This window comes from Esox lucius, chromosome 18, assembly GCF_011004845.1.
Source record: "Esox lucius isolate fEsoLuc1 chromosome 18, fEsoLuc1.pri, whole genome shotgun sequence".
NCBI lineage: Eukaryota > Metazoa > Chordata > Actinopteri > Esociformes > Esocidae > Esox > Esox lucius.
The window spans coordinates 11,417,576-11,440,846 of record NC_047586.1 but is presented as its reverse complement, the minus strand read 5'-3'; the positions used below and the strand labels follow the sequence as shown (position 1 = coordinate 11,440,846).

The following is a 23,271-nucleotide window of genomic DNA, read 5'->3' as shown; positions in this document are numbered from 1 at the left end:
TCCTTGTTGGTTCACTACGGTGGCCGAGAGACAACGTCCTGTTGATTTTCACTTGCATGCACATGTGTGAATGTTGGTTGGTTTGTAAGTCATCCACATTCAGTATTTGACTTCGTTTTGGAGGAAAAAATGGACAAAAACGATAATGGAAAAGAACAAGACACGGATTTCTGTTTCCTTGATAATCTCCTAAATAAGCTATATGATTTCGGTACGTAAACGCTAACTAGCTAGTATAGCTAGCACACATAAAGCTAATTGAGTGGTTTGGCATTTAGCGTAACTGTTGCTATCCAGCTAGAGATAGTTGTCTTACTATGGTGACGTTAGTACTTTAACGTTTTTTTTATTTACCAGAGTACGCTAGCTTGCTATTTAGCTTGAGCTTTTTATACTTGGAAGCCACATTGTTGTAGTTAGCTACAAAAGATTAGGCTGCTCCACCACTGCTATTTTTAGCCATGTATGGTGATGAAACCGTCTGCATAGACAGCGTAGGGATGTATTAATTATTTTGTCTGGGTTGTTTGGGTAGGTCGGTGCCGCACTGTTTTGTTTAAGGCTGTAACGTTGTTTCTAGATACTTGTTCAGAAGTTGATGTTTTAGAAGTTTTATGAAAACGGGAAGGGACTCTGCTGTCCTAACACTCAGGAAGTTTGTTGCTTCCAAGGACAGAGAACATTGAATGGACTGATGTAGGATTTTACACATTGCCTCAATGTGAATAGTTCATTAGAACCGACAATTTGAAAGAAGTGGAAAGAGCCTAGAACTATGTCCATCTGAACAACGTGATTTGCCAAATCCAGGGTGTTTAAGCAGGATTGAATCCGCAATGTATGCTTCTTGTAGTTCTCAAAGAGGTGGGGTATAGCTAGTTATTCATTTAGTTGTCTTGGGTGTCTTCAGGTGGTTATGGAACATTTCTGTTGCTACAGGTGATGGATCAGTATCAAAGAGAAAAAACAAGCAAAAGAAGAGGTCCAAACGAGGTGCAGTAGAGGATGAGGACATCTCTGCAGTTGATTGCAGCGAGACTAAAGATTCCGGACATCAGGTTATCTCAGCATTCGATATTGCTGACTCGTCTGAAGTTGGAAACCCAATTTCAGCCATTAAACTGACACCATCAGTAGAGGTGGTCACATTTCAGGACCCTGCAAAGAGACCGAGACAAGACAAAAAGCCCCCAGTGCCCAACATCAAAGACCAGGTACTATTCCAGCATGGGGCACTGAGTTTTTGATGACTCCTTTGAGCTTCCGTATTTTGTGTTTGTTTGCCCCTTACCAGAACCATTACATCTAACAGATTTTGCACCTTCCTTTCAGTCTCCTCAGATAAGGGTGAAAAAAAAGGTGGACCCAGATGAATTCAATCTAGAAAAGGTAATATAACCGTAGTGTAAAGGTCTCAGGATATTGAAATTCTACCAAATCTCAATACAAGTGTATACCAATGATTCAACTATACTGTTGAACAGTTAGATTGTTGTTTCTTAGGCTCGATTAGAAGTTCATAGATTTGGAATCACTGGATACCATAAAGCACAACAGAGGGTTTTTGAACAGGAGCGAGCCATCATGCTTGGCGCAAAGGTAAGTCATTCATAGGTATGGGTAGTAGAGGTGCTGCATGATATTCTTAAATTCGCTTTTAGCTTTTGTCTGCCCCCGATTGAACAGATATGGAATGGATGGGCGACGCCTGCCCCTTGGCTGTGGTGACGCGCCTTATAGAGGGATGCTTTCCATATCTGTTCAACACCACCACATGCTCAACTGTTATCAGCTCTCCCTGAACAAAACCTTCTCCTTTGGCTATGAGGTCACTTTGTGTTCACATGTTTTATGCTTATTCCAGAAAGCGTTATCCTTCCCTCTATTTGCACACCAACAGAGTTCATAATATCCACAAAAAAATATTTTTTGTACAAGTCTCCAGTCTAAATGAGAAATGTACATTTAATAAAACTATAAAGATTCAGTGTGTACTGAACAAAAATATAAATGCAATGTGTAAAGTTTTGGTCCCATGTTTCATGAAAGGTTCAGTACACACCAAATGTAGTCCACACATTTGTTTACATCCCTGTTAGTGAGCACTTCTCTGTTGCCAAGATAAGCCATCTACCTGAATGGTGTGACAGAAATTGTTACATTTATGCTTTTGGCTTGTGAATGTGTGAATTTGTGTGCAAAACAGATCTAGGGTGAAGATCAGTCTTCAGGGAAGTTTAATACAGTAATGGCTGGGTGTAGAAGTCTTTTTCATTTTGTCTTGGTAGCTAGTCTGACCAACTTTCCCTATCACAGCCCCCTAAGAAGGAGTATGTGAACTACAAAGTGTTGCAGCAAAGGGTTAAGGACATGAAACAAAAAGCAAAGGAAGAGACGCATACGGTGAGTTTGATGATAGCCACCCATTTTAGTGTAAAATATGACGTAATCTCAGTTCTGACTTTTATACCAATTCTTTCCATTCTAGGACTTAAAAAAAAAGAAGGCAACTAAACCACGGTCAGTAATGCAAATCTATTGGTTTAAAAATGTATATAGATTTCTAGATGGACAGTGAACATTTGCCACATAATATTAATAATTGGTTATCATAGACAACTGCTGCATTATGTAGAATGTTTCTTAACGGTTATTTACTATGTCCTGTCTCCCTTAAGAATGAGGAGTGTAAAATATGTTTCATACTCCATGCTCCCTGAATCTTTTATGCTGTTCCATTTGCCAGGGATGAGAAAAAGAAATCATCTTCCAGTAAAGCTCCAACAGGCCAGGTGGGACGTTTTAAAAATGGAATGCTGGTCCTGAGTTCCAAAGAAATCAAGAAAATAAAATCCTCCAAAGTGATCAAGTGAAAATGGCAATGAAGAGTTTATTTCATTTGTTGCATCTTTGGAAGTTTTGCTGAGACCTCTCACATGAAGATGCAGTCATGGGCAAATTACGTCCAAGTTTTAACCAGATCATCCCCAGGACAATTATGGAATAAGATGCTGAAGAACCTATTAGTATTCCATCACAGTTTATTATTGAGGAGAAAAAAAGATAACGTTTTGATATTCTTTTACACTGTATGATATGAAAACAGCGGCAAATACAATGCATTTAATATACAAACCACTTAGAAGTACAAAATGTTTACATCTTAGGAGAGATGCCAACTGAAGAACACACATTAACAGAATTCTAGAAAAGAAAAGATAACTTTTTGTCAACATATAATGTGGAAAGGGATGCCACGGTTTCCTCAAGGAACAGTTGACCTTCCACATGAGGCTAAGTGAGGCACCCGGTTAAGTTTTCTGTTACTGTGACAATGAGAGGGCACTATCCACCATGGGGTATAACATAAATGGCGCCCCAGAAACCACACCATCTCTCTCCACATGTCGTACTCAGGGTCGGGACCGTAGATGTGGGGGCGAAATTATGATCTGTAATCATTAGTGTAATGTATTATACATTTATAAATAAATAGATTGTATGAAATGTATGTCTCTACTGTCAGTCTCAAGGCAGAGTCAAAGATTCAAATGCAGTTGTAATCTGACCGTAGTGACAGTTTCCAGCACCTTTTGAATAACTTAATTTTTTGGGATGTTCACATTCAAAAGCAGGCTACTATGTTGGGGAATATAAATGCATGCCAAACAACACTAATATGACATTTAGATAAGTTAAGCGACTATGTAAATTTACTACAAATATTATGGTCTGTGCCTGCAGGGTTTGTTAGCGCCATTGACATCGTGATTGCTGACACTAATGTTCATGGACCCGATTTTGTTCGTAGGCCTCGGCAATCAGCTTTTCCCTTAGGTGTTTGTGAAACCGTGCACTTGACTATACCGTATCGGCCGACTACCCCATCCTGAGCTTTATAAAAATGTATTTGTAACGGGTGAATCGTACTTGACCACATTCACTCGGAGACACTGCATAACTATACATGCTGCAACTGTATGCACTGGCTTTACAAAATGGCTTTAGCTAACATCAGTCCAGCCTATCTAGTTCTAGGTTTTCAACTGTCCATCCATTAAGTTGACCATTTTAGCTTTGAAGATGCTGTAGTTCCATCAGTCTGCAATATATAAACATGTTTAATGTACAGAGCAATCACTGGAGAACACCAACACAGCTAAAGAAACCCAGACCATTAAAAAATGCATTAATATATTTGTGGATGGGAGGGTTTACAAAGAGAAGATACTAGAGCTGTACAAATCAATTCACCATTACTGTAACACAGTGCTTCAACATAGACTGAGCAGAATGTTTCTTCAAATTACAATAACTTTGGTATTCTTAATCCAAAAACCTATATTAATGCTTTAGATTAAGGGCACATTACTATGAAGCGACACTTTTAATAGCAAGAAGAGATTGAAATGTTCACAAAAGTGTAATTACAGAATATGATACAAATCTATCCAAATGGAATCCTGCCCAGAGCGTACTATTCTATTAGGACTCCATGTGATAAATCACAAAGCCTAACCCTCTTATTTTATTTTTTGTCATCTGACATGGCATATTAATATGCTTGAACTGTAGGCGATATTAACTTGTCATATAAATGTGAAAAAATAGTATTTGGGGAAATGAATGTTTTGCTGTGATGTTAAATTAATGCGCTAGAGGGCAGCTGCTACTGCCATAGGAAATGTAAAGTCTTCCAAATAGTACTACTATTTGGGCATTGTTTTACTATACAATTCTAAGTCAATTCGTTTGCTTAGAATACATGGGCACATTTACATTTTCCTTACAAATCATGCAAACTTGACCCTCTGGTGGTCTGTCAATACAATAAAACTGCTTTACAATAACTTTTAACAATACCAGTTCATTAAATATCACATGAGTATACCCCCTCTTAATAAATATTTGTATAGTGTAATCAAGCCTAATCCATAAATATTTCTGAAAAAACTACTATCTACTGTTTTTAAATAGTTTAACAAAATATACATGGCAATGTTATATCCCAATGTCACAGTGGTTTGGTTTAACTTTCAACCAAGATTTGTCCTCTAGTGACAGAAATGTTATATGAGTACAGTTTGTCTTCTGATTTGTCCTTTTTACAGATCTGACCATATACTCACATAATAAAAGCAAGGCTGGGGTGAATTCCATTATAATTTCAGCCAATTTCATGAAATTAAAAATACATGGATTGAAATCCCCATAATTCATCTATATTGAGAAGTAAAGGTGAAAATAGAAAAATAGTTGTAAAATAGAAAAGAAACTGGCCAAGTAATGTATTTTCAAATAAATGTGTTCCAAATAAATGTACATGTCAGGCTTTAAAACATTTGTCAAAACAATATTGTTCTCAACTTTTGAGTGAGATAGACTGGCCTTGAGTTTCCTATAAGGAAATAGGAGCATAAACTCTATAAACAAACCTGAGCGGAGAAAAGTAGAGAAATTGTACCGTAGGGCATCCAGTGTCTTTCTGAAAGCACCCTGTGGCACTTTGACTGTTAACCCAGCATTTGTTTGTATGAACTGAGATGCAGTTAAGACTTGGGAAATTATAAATCCAACAGAATAATTTGTATATATAAAAGTCTGTCATACATAGTGCTGTCAAACGATTAAAATAATTAATTAATCAATGCGATTAATTTTAGAATGTGTTTCAATTTGGTCCTAAATAACATTTACATTATTTTTTTTTAAAGCAGTACATTGTTAAATGCATGTTTTATTGTGAAATGTGGACATTGCTTGATTTTTTTATTAAATGTGTATGCCATGGCCCTTAAATGTCTCCCTCAAATTAACACAATGACTGGCAGAATCTACTGGTGTAAATCTAAATAGAAAGTTGCTGGTCTATGATCCAATAGTTCTACCATCTTCTACCATTGTACTCTTGATCAAGGCACCAAGTACTAAAACAACTGTGTTATGATTCTGTTTAAAACACCAATCAGCCCCTCTCTCTGGAAAGCTGCTGCCATTTTATCCAACACTGAATCACACCTAGGTTTTTCAAGGTATTGTACTTTGATTATTAGGTTAAAATGGGGTTAGAATGGGGTTCAGGTCAGGGCCTGGAAACAAGTATCTTTTTTGATAGGTGTTTGGTTTCCAAAGGTAGATAACTTACATAGGCATAAGGTAGGCAAGGTAGCCAGTACTAATGTGCTGTTAAATGCCATTCACACGTAAACGGCATGCCATTGTTGAAACCATAAGCGCTCCATTTAAAGGCAGGATTCGCAGAAAAGTGGCAAGTAAACACGATTTACGTCATGAACGCGTCGGCAACTCTAAATTGTAATATTGATGTGAAGCTAATGTGAAGCGCTCTCGACCACTACGGCACAAGTCAATTACTAAAGAAAGTTACCCGTATACTGTTGCAAATGAATAAGTGACAGCTCCCGCTCAAGTCAAGCACTAACTATAGTTCTGTCAAAAAAAGAAAAATGGAGTTAACAGCAACAAAAGTATGTCATTTTTAATGAATCACGTGTTAACGTGTCAATATTGACAGCCCTAATGTATATGATTCCCTCTAAGGATGATATTTGATCATAGGCATTGAACAGCATAAGACATATAGCAGTAGTAAGAATGGCCAGGGATGGAGCAGGAGGTCTCCATGATGACATTAGTTGGACCGTGATAAGACACCTTGGGAGGTTACTGCTGTTTTATATTCTTTGGCACCTCCATACCTGTTAGTAAGGTGACCTGTAAAGGACAAACATAACCAGATGATATCATGGAAGACTGAGCTCCTGACTCAAAAATCGTATTAATTCAGTCAAAATGTGCGTTTCAATATTTTGATTGAATTAATACGTTTCCACATTTTTATTTATGCCTTCACATTCTGAGTCAAAAGCAATGAATGAATATACCTTGCGAAAAATGGAGGTGAGCTCCATTTTAGCAACCCTGCATTAAAGTCTCTGCTCACCTGGACATTCCTGTTGATGCTGACAGCAGGCATGAAGACTCCCTCCATGTTTTCGAAGGCCACAGGGCCGTGCTGCTCTTTGTTGATGAAGAACGTCAGAGCGTGCTTGTTCAGGTCCAGCAGGATGCCTACTGTGGCCCCCTTAGAGATGCCCCCCTCGGCCCTGCAGAACACACACACAAACACACACTGAGCCTAGGCCTAACATGAAAACAGATAACACAGGTTGTTATAAGTGGTCTGGGATCTCAGAAGTATAGATGGTTTCCAGTGATTCTCAATGCAGTTTGGAGCTAATGGCTTTGAGCGGATAATCGTTTCCTCTGTTCAAAACATGATTTCACTGCTAAATCATTTGTATGTATTTGTATGTGTAAACTGATTTACAGTAAATGTTTTTGGAATAATGCTGGTTCAACAAATGTAGTAAAATAGCCTTGAGCTTCTCCTTCAGGATGTATTTTCTCCATTCCAATGGAAATAAGCAAAATATCTACATTTGGCACAAAGTAAAATGCTACTTATAAAAAAATCTGTGTAAATAGTTGCACTCAAACCAGTCAACTCTTTGGAACCCTTAAAAGCCAGCTGTGTTTTTGTTTCTGAGAGCAGCTCAAACAACACAATGATGGGAGTGTGAAAGCATCTACCATGTCAAACATGTATGCCACGATCTATAGGATTCTACAGGTGTTCTAGAGGAATGCTAGATCTGAAAAAAAGAAGCAGGATTGAAGCAACTGCCTTTGATGATTAATTAGACATACATGTATACCTGGCACTTTAACAGGTTAAATTAGTGATTCATTTTGGGTGATGGGCTCCAACCTGACAGTTGACAGGAAGATAAATAATGACAGTAATAACAAGAAACAAATATGACCACAGGGAAACTTTGTAATCAGATACTAAAATGGTAACAGCCAGTGCTATTGTATTACAGTTCATTAAGGGGTTTGTGCTCATATTGTATTACAGTTCATTAAGTGGGTGATTGGCTTTTAATATATCTAATAATACAAAGTAAAAACTATTATCACAAAGAAGAGAATTACCTTACAATTACTGTTCGTCATAAGTAGGATATTTCTCACACTAAGACAGATGAAGTGGATGACAATTATTTCTAACTGTGGATGCTATGTAGATATCCCACCTACCTGTTTGTGTGGGAGTTGTTGTGCATGAACCAGCTGCGGTTGTTGTCCACATACATAGCCCAGGCCTTGTCATCCTTCCCCAACATCATGTCCTTCATCGTGTTGATCCTCGCCACCCCGAACGCCGGGTCCGGGTGGTTGTCGTAGCGATCCACCATGAGCTCCCAGTAATGGACCCCCTTGGAGAAGGCGGCTGTCCCCAAGACCACGCGGTCATCATAGCTGTTGCAGCTCACCGTTTGATTCTCGTTGGTCAGCACAATATCCCTGTGAGCCGAGGTGGGGTCGAAGGTGAACCAGGCCACTGCGGAGGAGGACAGAGTTGCTAAGTCTGAGAGAAACAAGGGCATTTTCAGGTCTGTAAGCCATGACTGTATGAACCTGAGTGAAGGGTTGAGAAACCGGAGCGTGATCAGCTAGGACACAGCGTTGGGTGCCATGCCATGTCACGCAATGAAGAATTCAGAAGGTGCCCTCATAGAAAATGTAACTTCATGTGCTCATTTAAAAGTCAAGCACTGACTTCGCCCATAAGGCGCTGCTATGAAATCATTGCAGTGTTTTGCTTTAATTAGCTCCATTCCTCAAAGACACACTGTGAATAAGAAATGAGCTGTTATCTGGCGCAGGACTGGCTCTTGCCAGTAGCCAAGGCCTCCACTTGCAGAGATCCATTGTTATGGCGGTTAGTAAAACCAGTGAGGCGCCTTTATTTCCCAGTCCCCCTGCTCTGCCATCCTCTCACCGCCCCTCCATCCACCCAACACCCAGCGTAACACTCAATCAAGGGCATGAACAGCCTGTCCTCTCCTCCCTCCACAACTGGCCGGCCATGGTCATTTCACAGTCTGGCATGTGCTTGCTGTCATGCTTTGCTAAACAGCTAGACCACTTAAAAGTCTGCCGGCAGGACACGAGGACACCTCTTTGGCTCTGTCTCTGGTACGGTCCTGTCTCGTGTTTACACCTCTTTGGGTAGATAAACCTGAAGGTCTCTGGGGAGACAGATGGAGCGGCTATCACCACACAGCCGGAACAGTGACAGATTGCACAATTCACCTTCCGTTAAAGCAGGATCAGGGGATGCCATTTCTGTGGATTAGCACACTAGATTGCCAAGGACACAAAACAGGAGGGGGGAGGCTCCCTGGATGTCTCAGTGGACTAGCGTCAGTGGTTTAATACAGTGTTGTACCCCCAGTACATATTAAGCCTGGTGTTTCCTGGTCCCCAGTCCAGGCTGGTGGGAGGTCTTCCTCACCTTTCATGCCTACAGCTAGGTGCACACAGAGGTACAGTATTCAGAAAAACCCACCGTCCGAAGTCTTCAGCACCACAGTCTTGCTGTAGGGCCCCAGCCCAGTGGAGTTATAGGCCTTGACTCTGGCGTTGTAGGAGCTGTTGAAGTGGAGGCCGTCCACGGTGCACACCGTCTCCTTCCCCACGTACACCTCCTGGGACACAGAGTACAGAGCAGGGCCAGCTGGTGTTAAGGCTCTGGTGGCAGCGTCCACACCACGATTAATAAAATACTCCGTGTAGGGACAACAGTTCTCTGTAAGAAACGGGTGTGACACATTCCACATTGACTTACGACGGAACTACACGTTCAGAACGCGCCTGGCTAAATACGATACGTCTCGTGTAACCCCTCGCGTCGCATAGTGAGCATAGGGCTTTGGTGGTTAAAACGCTGAATTACTTCACGCATTGAAACCAAGTGCCCCATTCCACTCTCAGACTACAAGGAGAGTCAGTCAATAAGACGCTCCAGGGGAAACGTTTCATCTAGTGTAGAGTGAAGGGTAATCTGACCCTATATTGCCCCCCATTGCCGTCATCCAGCTCCAGGATGTAGCCTTCGATGGGGCTGCCTGGAGGCCCGGTGACCCTCCAGGCCAGGGTAGCACTGTTATTGCGGGTGCAGCATTTCTCCAGCTGGAGCAGAGGGGCCGGGGGGACCATGGCAGACTCCGCTGGAAGAGAAACAGATGACAGGAACACCACCGATGAGTTCATCTCCGCGTGCCTGGGTGGCAGTTTATTGTGGTTGTTGTCAGGCATGTGAGAGTATTTAAAGGGAAGAGTGCGGTAAAACATGCATGGAAGGAGAGCACTGTCAGGAGCAATCTATGCGTCCTAGCGCGGGCTTGGGTGTGCTGGCGGCTCTCCGGGAGGAAAAAGGGGAAAGCGTGGTTTTGGATGATCTTATAGCAACTCTGAAATACCTCCTGAGCTCTCCGTCTCTTTCAGTCCACCTGCATGCATTTGTTTCAATAATGGAGTCTCCTGAATATCTGAAAGATGATATTGGACATGGGCTCATGTGTGATGCTTGAGTTATTTTGCAACATAGTGGATCTGATCAACTGCTGTGCTTTCTCAAGGGAAACCCGGTTCAACTTCCTATTGATTCAAAATCACATTTTGTTTTGCATGACATTTAATTTGCTTCAGTTGACAAATAAGAAGAAAAAACACACTGAAGCAAATGTTATTAAATATTTAAATAAAATACATTCTGGAATTCTAAGCCATTGCCAGGGGATATAAACTACAAATTCCCTCTGGTTTGCATAAGCATAATAGAGTAAAATTCTGGTTGGACTGGTTTTCCAGGAACCAGGGGAAACCAGGGAAATTAATCACAGGTCCTGGAATTATATAATACTACTCAAGCATAATAATTGATTGATATTGTGAATATGGAATACAGTTACATCAGCAAAGCATTGTGTGGTCATTTCCACAAAAGCTCTTCTACCACCATACCAATATATCAAGCGCATAATGAATACCGATCATGCGACTGTCAGACTAACACTTTAACAAATTTAACCGTGTTTTTTAAATAGAATCGCACTACACCAATAATTGCAACTGTACCTTATGACTGTGAACAAACAGAAGCAACTAAAATTAATTTCAATCATAAAAGGGATTACATTTTCAAGAGACATTGGTTACCTTTGCTCTGAATGAAGTCCAGCTGTAGTATGGTTTGCAGCAGGGGGTCAGTGTTCAGAGTCAGGTCAAACTCCGGGCCCACCTTGGGCTCCAGAGCACCTTTGACCCATTGGTCCTGAGACGACGTCACACGTTTGATCAACGCATCCGATATCTACAGAGGGAGACACGGACGCGTCCAAACAAGATACAACCTCCTTACTATTATACTATACTATTACATGGCGGAGTATGGTTTCCAAGGACTTTTTATGGTTTCTGAGAGGATTTGTGCTCCTGGAGAAATGTCAGCTGGAAATGTACTGCAGTTAGGAATAGCCTGGTAGGTTCTTGGCTTAATGCTTCCTGTAGAGCTTTTGTATTTATACAAGCATTGAACGTACACGGCACAGATTATATTTAACAGGTCAAAAAATACGCACAATCAATAACAACCATAATCATAAGGTGTGCAATGGCGCTGAAGCACTGGTTCCCAGAAGAGACTCTCTCATCTTCATTTAATGTTAAGAACATGGATTTCTCATATCTGTAGGTGGTTCTTTCAAAGGTTCTCTTAATTTGGGCTAGAGCATTTAGAGCTTTGTAGGAGACAGGGCCGCCGTAACAGGAACGTGCAGGAAGCCCCGCGGCTTGAGATGAGACAGGAAGGCTAGCCTGATCCACGGTCATTAATCTGTCCTTTCAGACATGAATGCTCTACCTGCAGGAAGCCGCTGGGGTCGTTCTCTTTGATCACTTCCAGACAGTACTCCATCATACCGGTGGTCTGACGCAGCTTCATAGTGCAGTGGGTAATCTGGTCACGTACCACCTGAACACAGGACAATTCAGCAGGAGAACGCAGACAGGCATCCTTCAGTATATCTGGGTATTTATTACACATACCAAGCACGCACGCACGCACACACTGCTGCACACACACAGGCCAGCATGCATCCTCTCGGCCAAACAATGAGCACTGGTGATGGGCAGTCGAGGCTTCATTAGCGTTCTTCTAGCAGCAAGATATTATGCCAGCAGCGCTAACTCAGATTTTCTTTTTCAAAATAAAAGCCACCATTGAGGTATATAAGGCAATATAGTTAACAATCTAGTCTGTAATTTTATGTTTAATGTCCGTTCTAATGTTGTTCTTGTCTGTTCCTTTTACAGATTAGATTAACTATATGGCCTTGTAAATTTCAATGATGGCTTTCATTGTGCTAAAGAAAATCTGAGTGCTGCCATCATGAAATCATGCTGCTAAAATAACACCAATGAAGCCTCGTTTGGCCATTACTACTGAGCACTTGGGAAAAAGGATATTGGGAGGGTGTCAAAGCCATTCATTCTCAGCTAGTTTGTATTTAGTGGATGAACTAGGGTTTTTTAAAAGATTATCAGATTATTAATTAAATGGTCATGAAATTTTGATTAATTTTAAAGGAGTCAATTACTATTTGATCAAAGTAAGCCCTAGAACTTTAAAAACTACTCCAATAAATAATTTGATTTAATAACTGACACATAATTAACCCAGTTATTATTAAATGTTAATTAATTATTCACCTTTGAACTTAAAAAACTGTCAATCTCAATAAAATGTTGCACGAATATAAACAGACCAGAGCTTAGCAATTAACATTTATATGAGTCAGATCAAAATCAATGGGCGAAAAAGTAAATAATTGCAACTCAAATTTAATTGACTGTTTAATCCTCAAACAACGCAACATTGATAAAATGCCATTCCAGCGTACTATGGGTTATGCCAAGACTAGATTGTTACGAGACACATGAAACTACTCCCTCCCTTGGAATGTGTACTGTTCCGAAATAGGCCACTGATAAAAACACTGCTGAAAGATTACTGGCTTGGAAGAAAATGAGTAGAAAATGACAGCCAACCACACCAACACAATATTTCAGACTATTGAATAAAGGGAATCAAATGTCCTTTGTTTGGGATTTCATGACAAAAAAGCTTGTGTTGCTGCATTTGATGATAGAAACAGCTGCACAAATGCTGAATTACCATTCATCACCGACAATCTATTCCCACCACACTGTGGGCGATCAAATTAAAAGGAATACCAAAACTGTCACAACTTTTTTTTTGAAACACAACTGTCTGTTACTGTTAAGTCGTTCACTTTACCATATGGCATATGAGTTACTGAACTACATAAAACTTTATTTTTTGCTTCCCACTGTAATCTTCTGAATAGGGCGCATTGGTGTGACAGCTTTCATCTACAGTGAAATGAAGAAACACTTTCTCTGCTGTGAAGCAATAGAACTAGGTGTTCCCTAGCTCCAGCCCTGCTACACACAACAGCTGTCTTCTCGAGCCCCGATCACCCAGCCGGCACGTTGAGCCTGGGCATGGATCCATGTGACCCACAGAGGGCTTTATGTCTGTAGGCCCAGGCCCACCCAGAAGTGGGGGTTTTGGGGGGGAAAGGCGGCAGAAACGGGGAGACCTTGGACCAGATGCACCTCAACCTGGGCCAAAAAGGCTAGTGGCCTTTGTGTTGAGTGAGCTGACAGTTGATGTAAAAATGTATTACTACATAGGGGTTGGACTATGAATAATATTGATCATTTATCACATGCGAAGTATAGTTAACATATTTGCTGCTTTTGAACCATTGTGCTGCTTTTGATGTCCACCATAATCTGAATCCTCTGTATATGAAATCAACAGCACCATGTCGCCAGGCAAACTGTGCACAGCACAATCTGATCCTAGGTAGGAATTCTCTTGGGCACGAGAGGAAAACCAACATGGTGCTCCCACCCATCAAGCTGTGGAAACCTCCATCCCTTTGACCCACCTTCAGCTTATACTCTCGCTCCTTGGTGACCTTGGTGAGGAGCTTGGCTTTCTGCCTGGTCAAAGCTTCAATCAGGGCATCACACTGAGCCACCAGGCAAGCCTCGAACTCCACCCCATTCTCCTGTAACAGACAGAACAGACTGCTGGACGACAGAACCGGCGGGTACAAGGTGCTAGAACCGGGTCCACTGTCACATCACTACTGTTACAGACGAGTACAGATGAGGCCTGAGATCTCACAGTACTCGTGCTCGGTTTAAGCATTGCTGCAAGTGATCAGACATGACACTGCAGTGAGAGTATAAAAGCCATGATTGTCTGACGCAGTCCTTGTGGACCGAGTTGTCATGCTGATTACAGTTGCACAACAGCCCTCTCGCTTCAGCTGTTGGCTTTTGTGCCCATCGGGCAATGAGAAGTGCTTTAGATGTATTGTCAGTCTAAAAATAGTTTGCTGTAGAATAACAATCGTTCAGAAAGTGACACAGTAAGGAATGTTTAGTATGTGTATGCCCTTGATCTAAAAACCTGACAGACACAGGCATATTTTGGGGAATGCCGGTTAAATTTGTTTTCTATTTCAATGTACTGTAAGTGGATATTTCAAAGGGATCAACGAGACATGGATTTAAAAAGAAAATGTTACCTGTATCTGCTGAAGCATGTTCTTCAACTGCACTAGAAATTCCTTGGCATCCTTAGCTTTATCTGATACACCGTTTAAAGCTTGGGACAGTTGACACTGTGAATCAAAAACACACAATTATATTTTTTCTTTTATCCAAATGTTTGATGTTTGACAATTCTTTGTCATTTGTTTTCTTCTTTTTATCCCAAAAATATCAAGATACTGTTTTGCCAAAATAAAAAAGCAGTTTTTGGGGCTTGGCTTGGGGCTGTTAAGGGTTTTAGAAATACAAGAATGACTAAAAGTGGATCTAGATCAAGCAGGGTCCCTACAACGTTCAAGGAACATAGCAAGTGTAGAAGAGAGTACTGCCTCCGTTATTAGAGTGCACTAACATTCAATGCAAGCAGGGGAAAAGAAGGTCAACAGAATTCATATAAAATTCACAGGGAGATCCATCTGGACTCCAAGAGTGGTCTTGATGCTCTTTTAGGTCTGGATGGTTTCAATAATTTCTACCAGAGACCTCTGCATTTTGGAAATCCAAATCTTTTGGTTTAGGAAGAGAAGATTACATTCATCTAAAAGGTTTTGGATTTTTATATGTCAGGGTCTGCCTTAGACATATAAGTGGAGTCGTAGAATTGGTGGAATCTCAGTAATGTCCTTGGGTGTAGACAGTAATTCCTCATTCACAGATTTTACTTCATGGATCAGTGGACGCTCTCGGGTTTATGCAGCAGTTAAGCTAGTATTTTATATGGTTTGTCAAAATATTTTACTTTAACCTTAACCCTAACCCATAACCCTGAACTTCTCATGAACCCTACACACTTAAGTCCACCCAAATAGCAACAACCTCTGACTGGGGGTCAAGGTAATCACAGACAAATTCAAAGGACCTCAAAGCCATTTGTTCAGCAGTCAATCCCACTCCTTGTGGTCTTATAATCATTTGGTATTATGTATTTTATATTTCATCAGATCTGCACCGCGCTGAAGCTCACAGGCCATGAGTGATGGATAATCATGGTGTATACAGACCATGCTGCGATCAATCTGGCCCATATCCACACCTCCCACCTCCCTCCAGCTCCTCCCACCCAGCTCCTTGCTCTCTGGGCCTCTGTGTCAGTCAGGGCTCCACTGGGGCTGGAGCTCTGTGGGCCACGGGCGTCAGTTCAGGAGAGCCACAAATCAAGCCAACCCTCCCCAGTCCATTAATGTGCCATCTGGCCCAACAAGCTGTCTGTGCGCGGCGCTAACAAGGGGATGAGTGATGCCCCTCCCTTGCTGTTTCTTGCTACCAGGTCCACGGCCAGAGAGACAGGACAAGACGAGGGGGTGCTGACAGAACCGTTTCTGTCTGCAACGCCCCTTTCTTTTCTGCTCTGTGTCACCGTGTTAGGGTGACCTCCAGGGGGTCAAGGGGTGGGGCTAGGAGCCCTCCTATCGGGACACAATCTGTCACACAACCATCTTCCTGCACGGCTCCGGTTCATGTGTTTTTCACGTGGTCGGGGGTCGTTCATCCCAGCGGCGTATCATGTGAAACTTTTGATTCGGGAAAGCTGATACTGCTGAAAATAATTTAAAATTGATCAAGGTAGCTTGATATAGGTCATCTTTAAGGTTTCATCCGTATTATCGTGAACCCACACTGTGAGGTGTAGTTATTCATCGTGCGCTAAAATACTTCATAGTGTAATTAAGACATGGGTAGTTTTCTCATGCAGCTCACAACTGGCTACTGTCTCATTAGCAGAGGTGGAAATGCAGCATGAATGACCGACCTAGATAACTCAATCACTGCCACTGTGGTTGCCAGGTGACTTATGGCAGGTGCGGGAACTTGTTGTCAAGTAACCACGGTAATGCGGGTCATGAAATGGAAGGTGAGGGTCTATTACTCTTTAAGAGAGTAATTAAAAATGTTGCAGATGTACCCTGTAAGCATCCTTTTTCCTGTTAGCAGCATTCTTCCTCTCCAGGGACAAGTGTTATTATCTTGTTATCTGACGCAATAAAGAGTCTAAGTAATGTAATCAGAGGGAGAACACTCACAAGTGACATGTATGACATTCAAGTCTGAGGTTTTTTATATCTGGTAGAGTGGAAGCTTTTAGTTGTGTATGAGCATTGCAATTCCTTTCCAGGCTGGTCTCAATGCGAAGCCACAGCTGTGTTGACCTTGATTTCAAAATGGGCCCTCAGGGACACGCCAGGAGGACTGGGTCAGATTCAGCAAGTCTCGACGCCTCCACCTCAACCTCCCTCTCTTTTTTCCTCCAACCCCCCCCCCCCCCCCCGCCCCCTCGCCCAGCAGCTGTGTCATTATCGCTCCACATCTGGATGAGAGCAGAACCAATCTCCCTCCCCCGGCTCAGCCTCACACAAATCCTCTGGCCTTGGTTCCATAACCGACTGATGTTGAACTGCATGTCCTCGGCAGCCAGCACAGCACAGCACAGCACAGCACAGCACAGCACAGCACTGCTCAGCAAACCTAGTGCAGCTTCCCTGAGGACGTACAGTACACTGCCAGGCAAATTGGGAACAACCATAAAATCAGATGCTCCACAATATTTACCATAATGGAAAAATCTCATGAGGATGATTAAACAGAATGAAGTGAGTGTCACTGTGTGTGTACATAAAAGGAAGCGCCTTAATGATGTATCAAATATTGATAGGATTTGCTGCATTAATAAATGTATGAATATGCAGAATATGGACCATTTCTGTAAAACAGTAAAGATTATATTTGAGTTTTCATATACAAGCACTGGCCATATGTCATTACAGCTATTTTAAATATAATTTCAATTTATTTTTTGTTTATATAAAAAAAGGACAAGGAATCTTAAAACATAGGTTAGCGGAGATGTTGACAATTTAAATTTCAAGAGGTCAATTGCATATAACCAGTAGGCTTAATTTTTTGCAGCATTCTGGTAACTTGCCTCCATGTATCCATGGTAACACTTGAGGTATGTGCGCACAGCACTGCAATCTCATGTCCACACACTTCACAAAGGTCTTGCCCAAGCACTCATTCTCTCTTCTAAAAATAGCTCAAAAATATTCTGCTGTTTCTATGCTTTTGGTTACTGTAGTTGCACACATACTCTAATTCCTTATGCCTGGCTCTCCCATCACCAAAGCCTTATTGAAAACGGCATGGACCAAGTCTAGTATAGGCACAAGTATGACACAGTACACATTTTGTATTCACTGGGGTGGGAGATACTATACTATACAGTACATTAACCTAAATTCTGTAGCCAACCACATGGCTGGGTCTGGGAGATGGCTCTGTATGCCTGAGGTAGCACTACAATCTGTATCTAGATTAGGCCAGCTGACCTGGCCTGGCAATTATATATACTTGTAATGTAGCCTACAGGTTTCTCTCCAATATCACTATTTTTCTAAGGCAAAAATCACAAATTTAAATATCTATCACATCCCCATCCTCCATGATCCAATAGTAATCTAGATGGAATGATCACACTCTAATCTCCATGATTCTGGTGTGCATACAGTACATCGCATTGCAAAAATATAGGGCTTTCCGATAGGTCCTCCTCTTTCATAATGACAGGACAAAAGACCCATTACATTTTTTTAGAATGTGTCGAATTCAGGACAAGGAGAAGCTGACATGGTTGTATTATTGTATGATGGTTAGAATTTTTCATTAAATCGGCAAGCTGCCCTTCTCTGGACTTGCTTGCCCTGAATGTGCATGCCTGCTGCAGCTTGTAAGCAATGGCCTGGCCAATAGTGAATGTGCTGTGCAGAGTTGTAGACCTGTGTGTGTGTGTGTGTGTGCGGGTGGGTGCGTGTGTGTGTGGGGATGCTTTTAATAGGCACTGGCTCTGGGTGTTTCTGCTTGGATGCCCACAGGACATCCACAGGAAACTACAACACTGTGACTTCCCCTACAATCCCTTATTGGTGGCTTATCCACTCTGAAATAAAAAATATAATATATTCCGAGTAAGAATTTACTAGGAATAGTAAGCATTTACTAGAATCTGTTAAAGCGGAGAACGATATCACTGATTGCTTTAGCCGGTCCATTGTGTTTCTTCCGTTTGCTATACGGTTAATAACATAAGAGTGTCACATAACTTTACTTAAGTTTTAAATTATGACTACTGAAGATCCATCATGAATGAATGTGACTGCGGCCCTGGGTGGTCGTAGTGGGTGGTCGTAGTGGGTGGCGTAGTGGTTCCATTATAACTACAGCATGGGTTTCATTATAACTCACTATGGGTTATAACTAGTAACTTTTTCAGAAATATTCTGTCCCCTATCTGTCCCACCATCTCTCCATCCAATGAGGCCAAAATTTCACAAAAAAAGTAATAGAAATAAGCTAATGGTGGCTTACTGTTATGTTAGTCCTACAAGCTAAGTGCAAAAGAGCTTCAGCAATGTAGTAAGAGCCATGCGCATACACATGAATGCATGCGTACTTACACGCACGTGTGTGCAGTTGGGCTTTCAGTGCTGATTAAGTTCTATACACGTGATCCTTTATTATCAGCACTCTGGATCTCTGCAACGTGGAGAACGACAAACGCCTCAGTGCCTCAAGCCGCAATCCTTCTGTGGTCATAGAACATACCACAGCAGTGATGCTTTTCTGTCCAGTTAACACAGCAATCGCCAGTGTTGACAGGAGAGACACGCTGGCTGTTGTATTCTGTTGAATTCACTTAGAAGAGGACATTTGAGAAGGCATGTCAGTGGCCATATGGTGGATCTGAAGCTATGTAAGAGGAATGTATCAGTAACAAATCTCAATTAGTCCTTTGTGTCACAGCAAAATCTCTTCCCAATGACAGTGTAGAACTGCCTGATGCAGTGGACTCATTGAAGAAGAGGCATCTGACCTCAATCTGACCTCAATATTGAGGAGTAATAACGTAGCTTCAAGAGGACTTAGAGATCATTTGCCGATAGTAGGCCAAGCGATGGAATGGAAGTGATATCAGGCAATGTGTGTCCAACCCCTCTTCATCAAAACACTGCTGATATTACCTCCATTCCACATCTCTCTCTCTCTTTCCCTCTCTCTCAAACACAAACACACACCCTCTCTCCAACTCAAGCACAGCTTATGAGCATCCCATTCTTATGAATATATACAAGTGTTGGGGTCAATTCAGAATTCAGTTGATTTTGAATCATACAGACCCCAGGGCAAGCAGAATTGGAATTGAAATTTCATTGTGTTCAATGGAATTCCATTGGCAAATGTATTCTCTACATCCTCATACTCACGTTTATTATTATGGCATGTTTCATTACCGCATAACGTTAGGAAATTACATCATTTTCACTGATTTTCCCAGTGGTAAGGATCCTGTTGGCTATGGCAATTCCCCTTATTTTATAAAAATCACCAGAAGCAGGTATAGTTGACTAAAGAAATACAGCAATGTCAATAATAAGTCAATAATCTTGGCTGATAGTGATGTTGTTTGCACAAAAGGATGAATTGGTAATTAAAGCAGGTGTGGTAAAACCTAAAGCCATAGCTACCTCTTCCAATTCAAATGAGCTTGAAAAAGTGAATTAAAAAAATGAATTAGTAGTGTTTCACACAATACTTATCTCTACTGAGGTGGGGGTTACTATAAAAGGTTCTGTGAAACTCTTCATTGAACTTTTCGACTAAGTTCTGCACATAAATTTTTATTGAAAACCATACTTAATCAGATTTGAGGTGGGTGGAGTTTATGTTTACCTCATGGAACATGAAGGGTTTAAATTAACTTATTAAGAGGGAAAAGGCAATATGTTACTGGCAATGTCTGTCCGCTGATATTATATTGTTACAAGAAATCCACCTGATGGAACTCAATGACTCCCACATCAAGCTAAAATGTAGATGGATGGGCAATCTCCCCTCTCTGATTCTAATTTCTTAAATAGTGTATTCAAGAAACAATCCAAACCTTGAAGAGTGGCAAGACCCCTAATCAGGATGGTTTCTGTCCTCAACACAGATTAAAAGATATTAGCAATGACATTGGGAATTGGATGTTAGCAAAGACATTGACCTCTTTATAGTTAGGTTTAAGGAAAAACCTATAATTAGACAAAGCATTCGAATTTGGTTTCCTTTTAGGTTTAGACGTTTCTGGTTAGAGGTAAGGTTTCACATTAGGGCTAGGTTAGGTTTAGGCATTAAAGTTAGGTTACTGGTTTTAAGGTTTAGGCAACGTTAGGGTAAGGGTTAAGTTTAGGACCAAGGAACAGGGAATAGGGAACATGGGCTTCTGCTTGAAGGTTAGGTCCCAGGTCCCCACAATAATAGAAATACCAAAGTGGGTTGAGTAGTCCACAACTTCTCCACGGTCTCTCTCAGTCTCCACAGTCTCTCCCAGTCTCCACTGTCTCTCTCAGTCTCCACTGTCTCTCTCAGTCTCCACTGTCTCAGTCCCACTGTCTCAGTCTCCACTGTCTCTCTCAGTCTCCACTGTCTCAGTCCCACTGTCTCAGTCTCACTGTGTCAGTCTCCACGGTCTCTCTCAGTCTCCACTGTCTCAGTCTCCACTGTCTCTCTCAGTCTCCACTGTCTCAGTCTCCACTGTCTCTCTCAGTCTCCACTGTCTCAGTCGCACTGTCTCAGTCTCCACTGTCTCTCTTAGTCTCTGTTCATCAGATGTCTATAGCTATTAGGAGCAGCATCAGTGCCCAGCTGAGTCACAACATCCTACTCCTCTTCACATGCAGTGGGAGCTGAGAAAACCATCAGGCATGTTACACAGTGCTGGTGACCTATTCTCAAATGCAAATAACAAAGCTATAGCTGTAGGCAGGTAAAATCTGTGCTAGAAACTGCAACTCAGTGACCTGACATTGGAGAGTAAGCTTATTACCTGCCTAGGCCTATGCAGGCTACAAAACGTGAATTGTCACTTGCATATACATCTTGTTGGTGTGATTTATAGGGCACTGATGTAATCAGTAATGTAACGCTGCAGACCATCAGTGGGTTACACTCATCCCCACACCACCTCCATCCTTACCTTGTGCTGTTTCCACATGGTCGCTAAAGGTTTTACGTCGTGACTCCCGTGTTTGCCACCTTCCAGACACTTCATACACACAGGAGTCTTGCAGTTGATGCAGTACATACTAAAGTTCTCCGTGTCGTGGTCAGCACATGTTCCCTGTATGCGTACGGTTGCGGCGGGCATCTGCTGACCTCCGGCCGTGGGCGATTGGGTCGGTGGCACTAATCGATGTTTGGCCAGCGGTCCACGGGAAGGGTGACATCGCTGCTGGCAAGGCGTGCAGTAAAACACGTCGCACTGCTCGCACATCACAGTGGCATCGACAGGGTTGCGGTCACATAGCTGACATTTCACGTTGACAGAGCGGCTCTGCTGATAACGAGAGACGATCGCCTCCAATAGCCGGTTACGTGGGAAGCCCCTCAGCCCCCGCTCATCAAGAGAGACACTACGGTGACAAAGAGGACAAGTTATTGAGCAGTGGCGGTGCACCAGAGTCGGAGGAAACACCCTTACCCCATTTGGAGACTTAAGGCACGGCGTGTATGATCCATAGCCGCTGTCCGTTTCACTATACATGCTCATTTTGTCCATATCCAGATAATCGTAGTCCGAGTTGCCAGAGACACGGTTATGCGGAGGTGTTTCCCCTTCTGGGGTCTGTACAATGATATTTCGAGCGCAGATAAAACATACATTGTGCGAGCAAGGTAAAAGAATAGGATCCTTGAAAAGAGAGCCGCAAACGGGGCATTTTAATTCTTCATCCATCGTGTCTTCTATAAAACGATCCTCAAAAAGAACGCAAAAGAGCAGTGATCAATGAAAACAGAACAGACCAGCACTATGTGATACGGACAGCTCCCTTGTTCGTTGTGCGCAGGCGCGTGCAGGTGGGGGGATTGTTGGTGTTGTGATCCCATTTTACGAGTCTAATTGCTAATGGGGAAAATATCCCAATTCATTCTTTGGGTTAATACCCAAATTATAACCATATAAAAATAGACAAGGCTATTTTCTGATTTAAAGATAAACAATTGATTTCAATTAGGTCTACGATATCTGTCAAGACTGTGTATACTATAATTGCTTTATACCTTTCAATTTAATAATACAATAAAACATTTTATTTGCTTGCGTGCATGAAAACTTACGCGGAACAGAAGCTTTTATTTGCAATACACCATCAAGCACTGCTTATTTGCTATATCTGTTTTGTTGAAACTCAACTGAAAGGAATATTTTCTATTTCTGTATGTGGATTATTGAAAATCTGTCGCAAACTGGATGACAACCTATTTACAGAAATCCATAGTAGTTATTTATGTGATGTAGCCTATGTAATGTAATGCACCCTTGAAAATCATTGAAAGAATATTATTTAGCAACATACACTCTTTATTATTTCAATTGGCTACGGAAAATCCTATAAAAATCTGCCCTCATGGTTCCATTTCACAACACTGCGGTTAAAAGATATGAACTGGGGGTGAAGTTTTACTTGAATAGTTTATCCCTGTGGGTAGCTCATATTTGTGAATATTTATGAGATTTACTACATAAATTACGAAGCCAAGTTACAAGGATAGAATCTGTTATGGTAGAAAACTGAATATAAAACATATATATAAATGTAATGGTTAATACAGGTTTTGTTGTGAAAATATTCACTGGGGAGTGGGGATATGGAA

The 23,271-nt window shown here is 41.6% G+C and overlaps 2 protein-coding genes across 3 annotated transcripts; one reads left to right on the top strand and one right to left on the bottom strand.

The window, feature by feature from the left end:
- The first annotated feature begins 27 nt into the window (after positions 1 to 27).
- On the top strand, positions 28 to 3,501 carry c18h1orf131 (chromosome 18 C1orf131 homolog). Its single transcript, XM_010882555.5, has 7 exons — positions 28 to 211; positions 940 to 1,214; positions 1,333 to 1,389; positions 1,504 to 1,599; positions 2,317 to 2,403; positions 2,489 to 2,520; positions 2,747 to 3,501. The coding sequence occupies exons 1-7, from the start codon at positions 130 to 132 to the stop codon at positions 2,871 to 2,873; spliced, it is 756 nt and encodes a 251-aa protein (XP_010880857.2). The 5' UTR covers positions 28 to 129; the 3' UTR covers positions 2,874 to 3,501.
- Positions 3,453 to 22,523, bottom strand: LOC105017717 (E3 ubiquitin-protein ligase TRIM9). 2 transcript variants are annotated; one of them, XM_010882553.5, is made up of 11 exons: positions 21,593 to 22,523; positions 14,559 to 14,654; positions 13,911 to 14,033; positions 11,795 to 11,905; positions 11,092 to 11,245; positions 10,353 to 10,421; positions 9,940 to 10,100; positions 9,440 to 9,578; positions 8,125 to 8,428; positions 6,965 to 7,127; positions 3,453 to 6,735 (listed from the first exon to the last, which is right to left on the bottom strand). In XM_010882553.5, exons 1-11 carry the CDS (start codon positions 22,349 to 22,351, stop codon positions 6,685 to 6,687), a joined length of 2,130 nt encoding a protein of 709 aa, XP_010880855.1. In that variant the 5' UTR covers positions 22,352 to 22,523; the 3' UTR covers positions 3,453 to 6,684. The 2 variants fall into 2 exon arrangements, with proteins under 2 accessions (XP_010880855.1, XP_010880856.1); XM_010882554.4 differs by lacking the exon at positions 10,353 to 10,421 and having other exon boundaries at positions 21,593 to 22,521.
- Positions 22,524 to 23,271: the final 748 nt, after the last annotated feature.

Excerpts from the sequence above, each read along its gene's own strand:
- c18h1orf131 (XM_010882555.5), top strand. The coding sequence starts at position 130 with ATGGACAAAAACGATAATGGAAAAGAACAAGACACGGATTTCTGTTTC. Across the intron at positions 1,390-1,503 it reads ATGAATTCAATCTAGAAAAG|GCTCGATTAGAAGTTCATAG; the intron begins GTAATATAACCG and ends GTTGTTTCTTAG. Across the intron at positions 2,521-2,746 it reads AAGAAGGCAACTAAACCACG|GGATGAGAAAAAGAAATCAT; the intron begins GTCAGTAATGCA and ends TCCATTTGCCAG.
- LOC105017717 (XM_010882553.5), bottom strand. The coding sequence starts at position 22,351 with ATGGATGAAGAATTAAAATGCCCCGTTTGCGGCTCTCTTTTCAAGGAT. Across the intron at positions 10,422-11,091 it reads GGACTTCATTCAGAGCAAAG|ATATTCAGGAGACTCCATTA; the intron begins GTAACCAATGTC and ends ATCATCTTTCAG. Across the intron at positions 10,101-10,352 it reads AGAGACGGAGAGCTCAGGAG|CGGAGTCTGCCATGGTCCCC; the intron begins GTATTTCAGAGT and ends TTTCTCTTCCAG.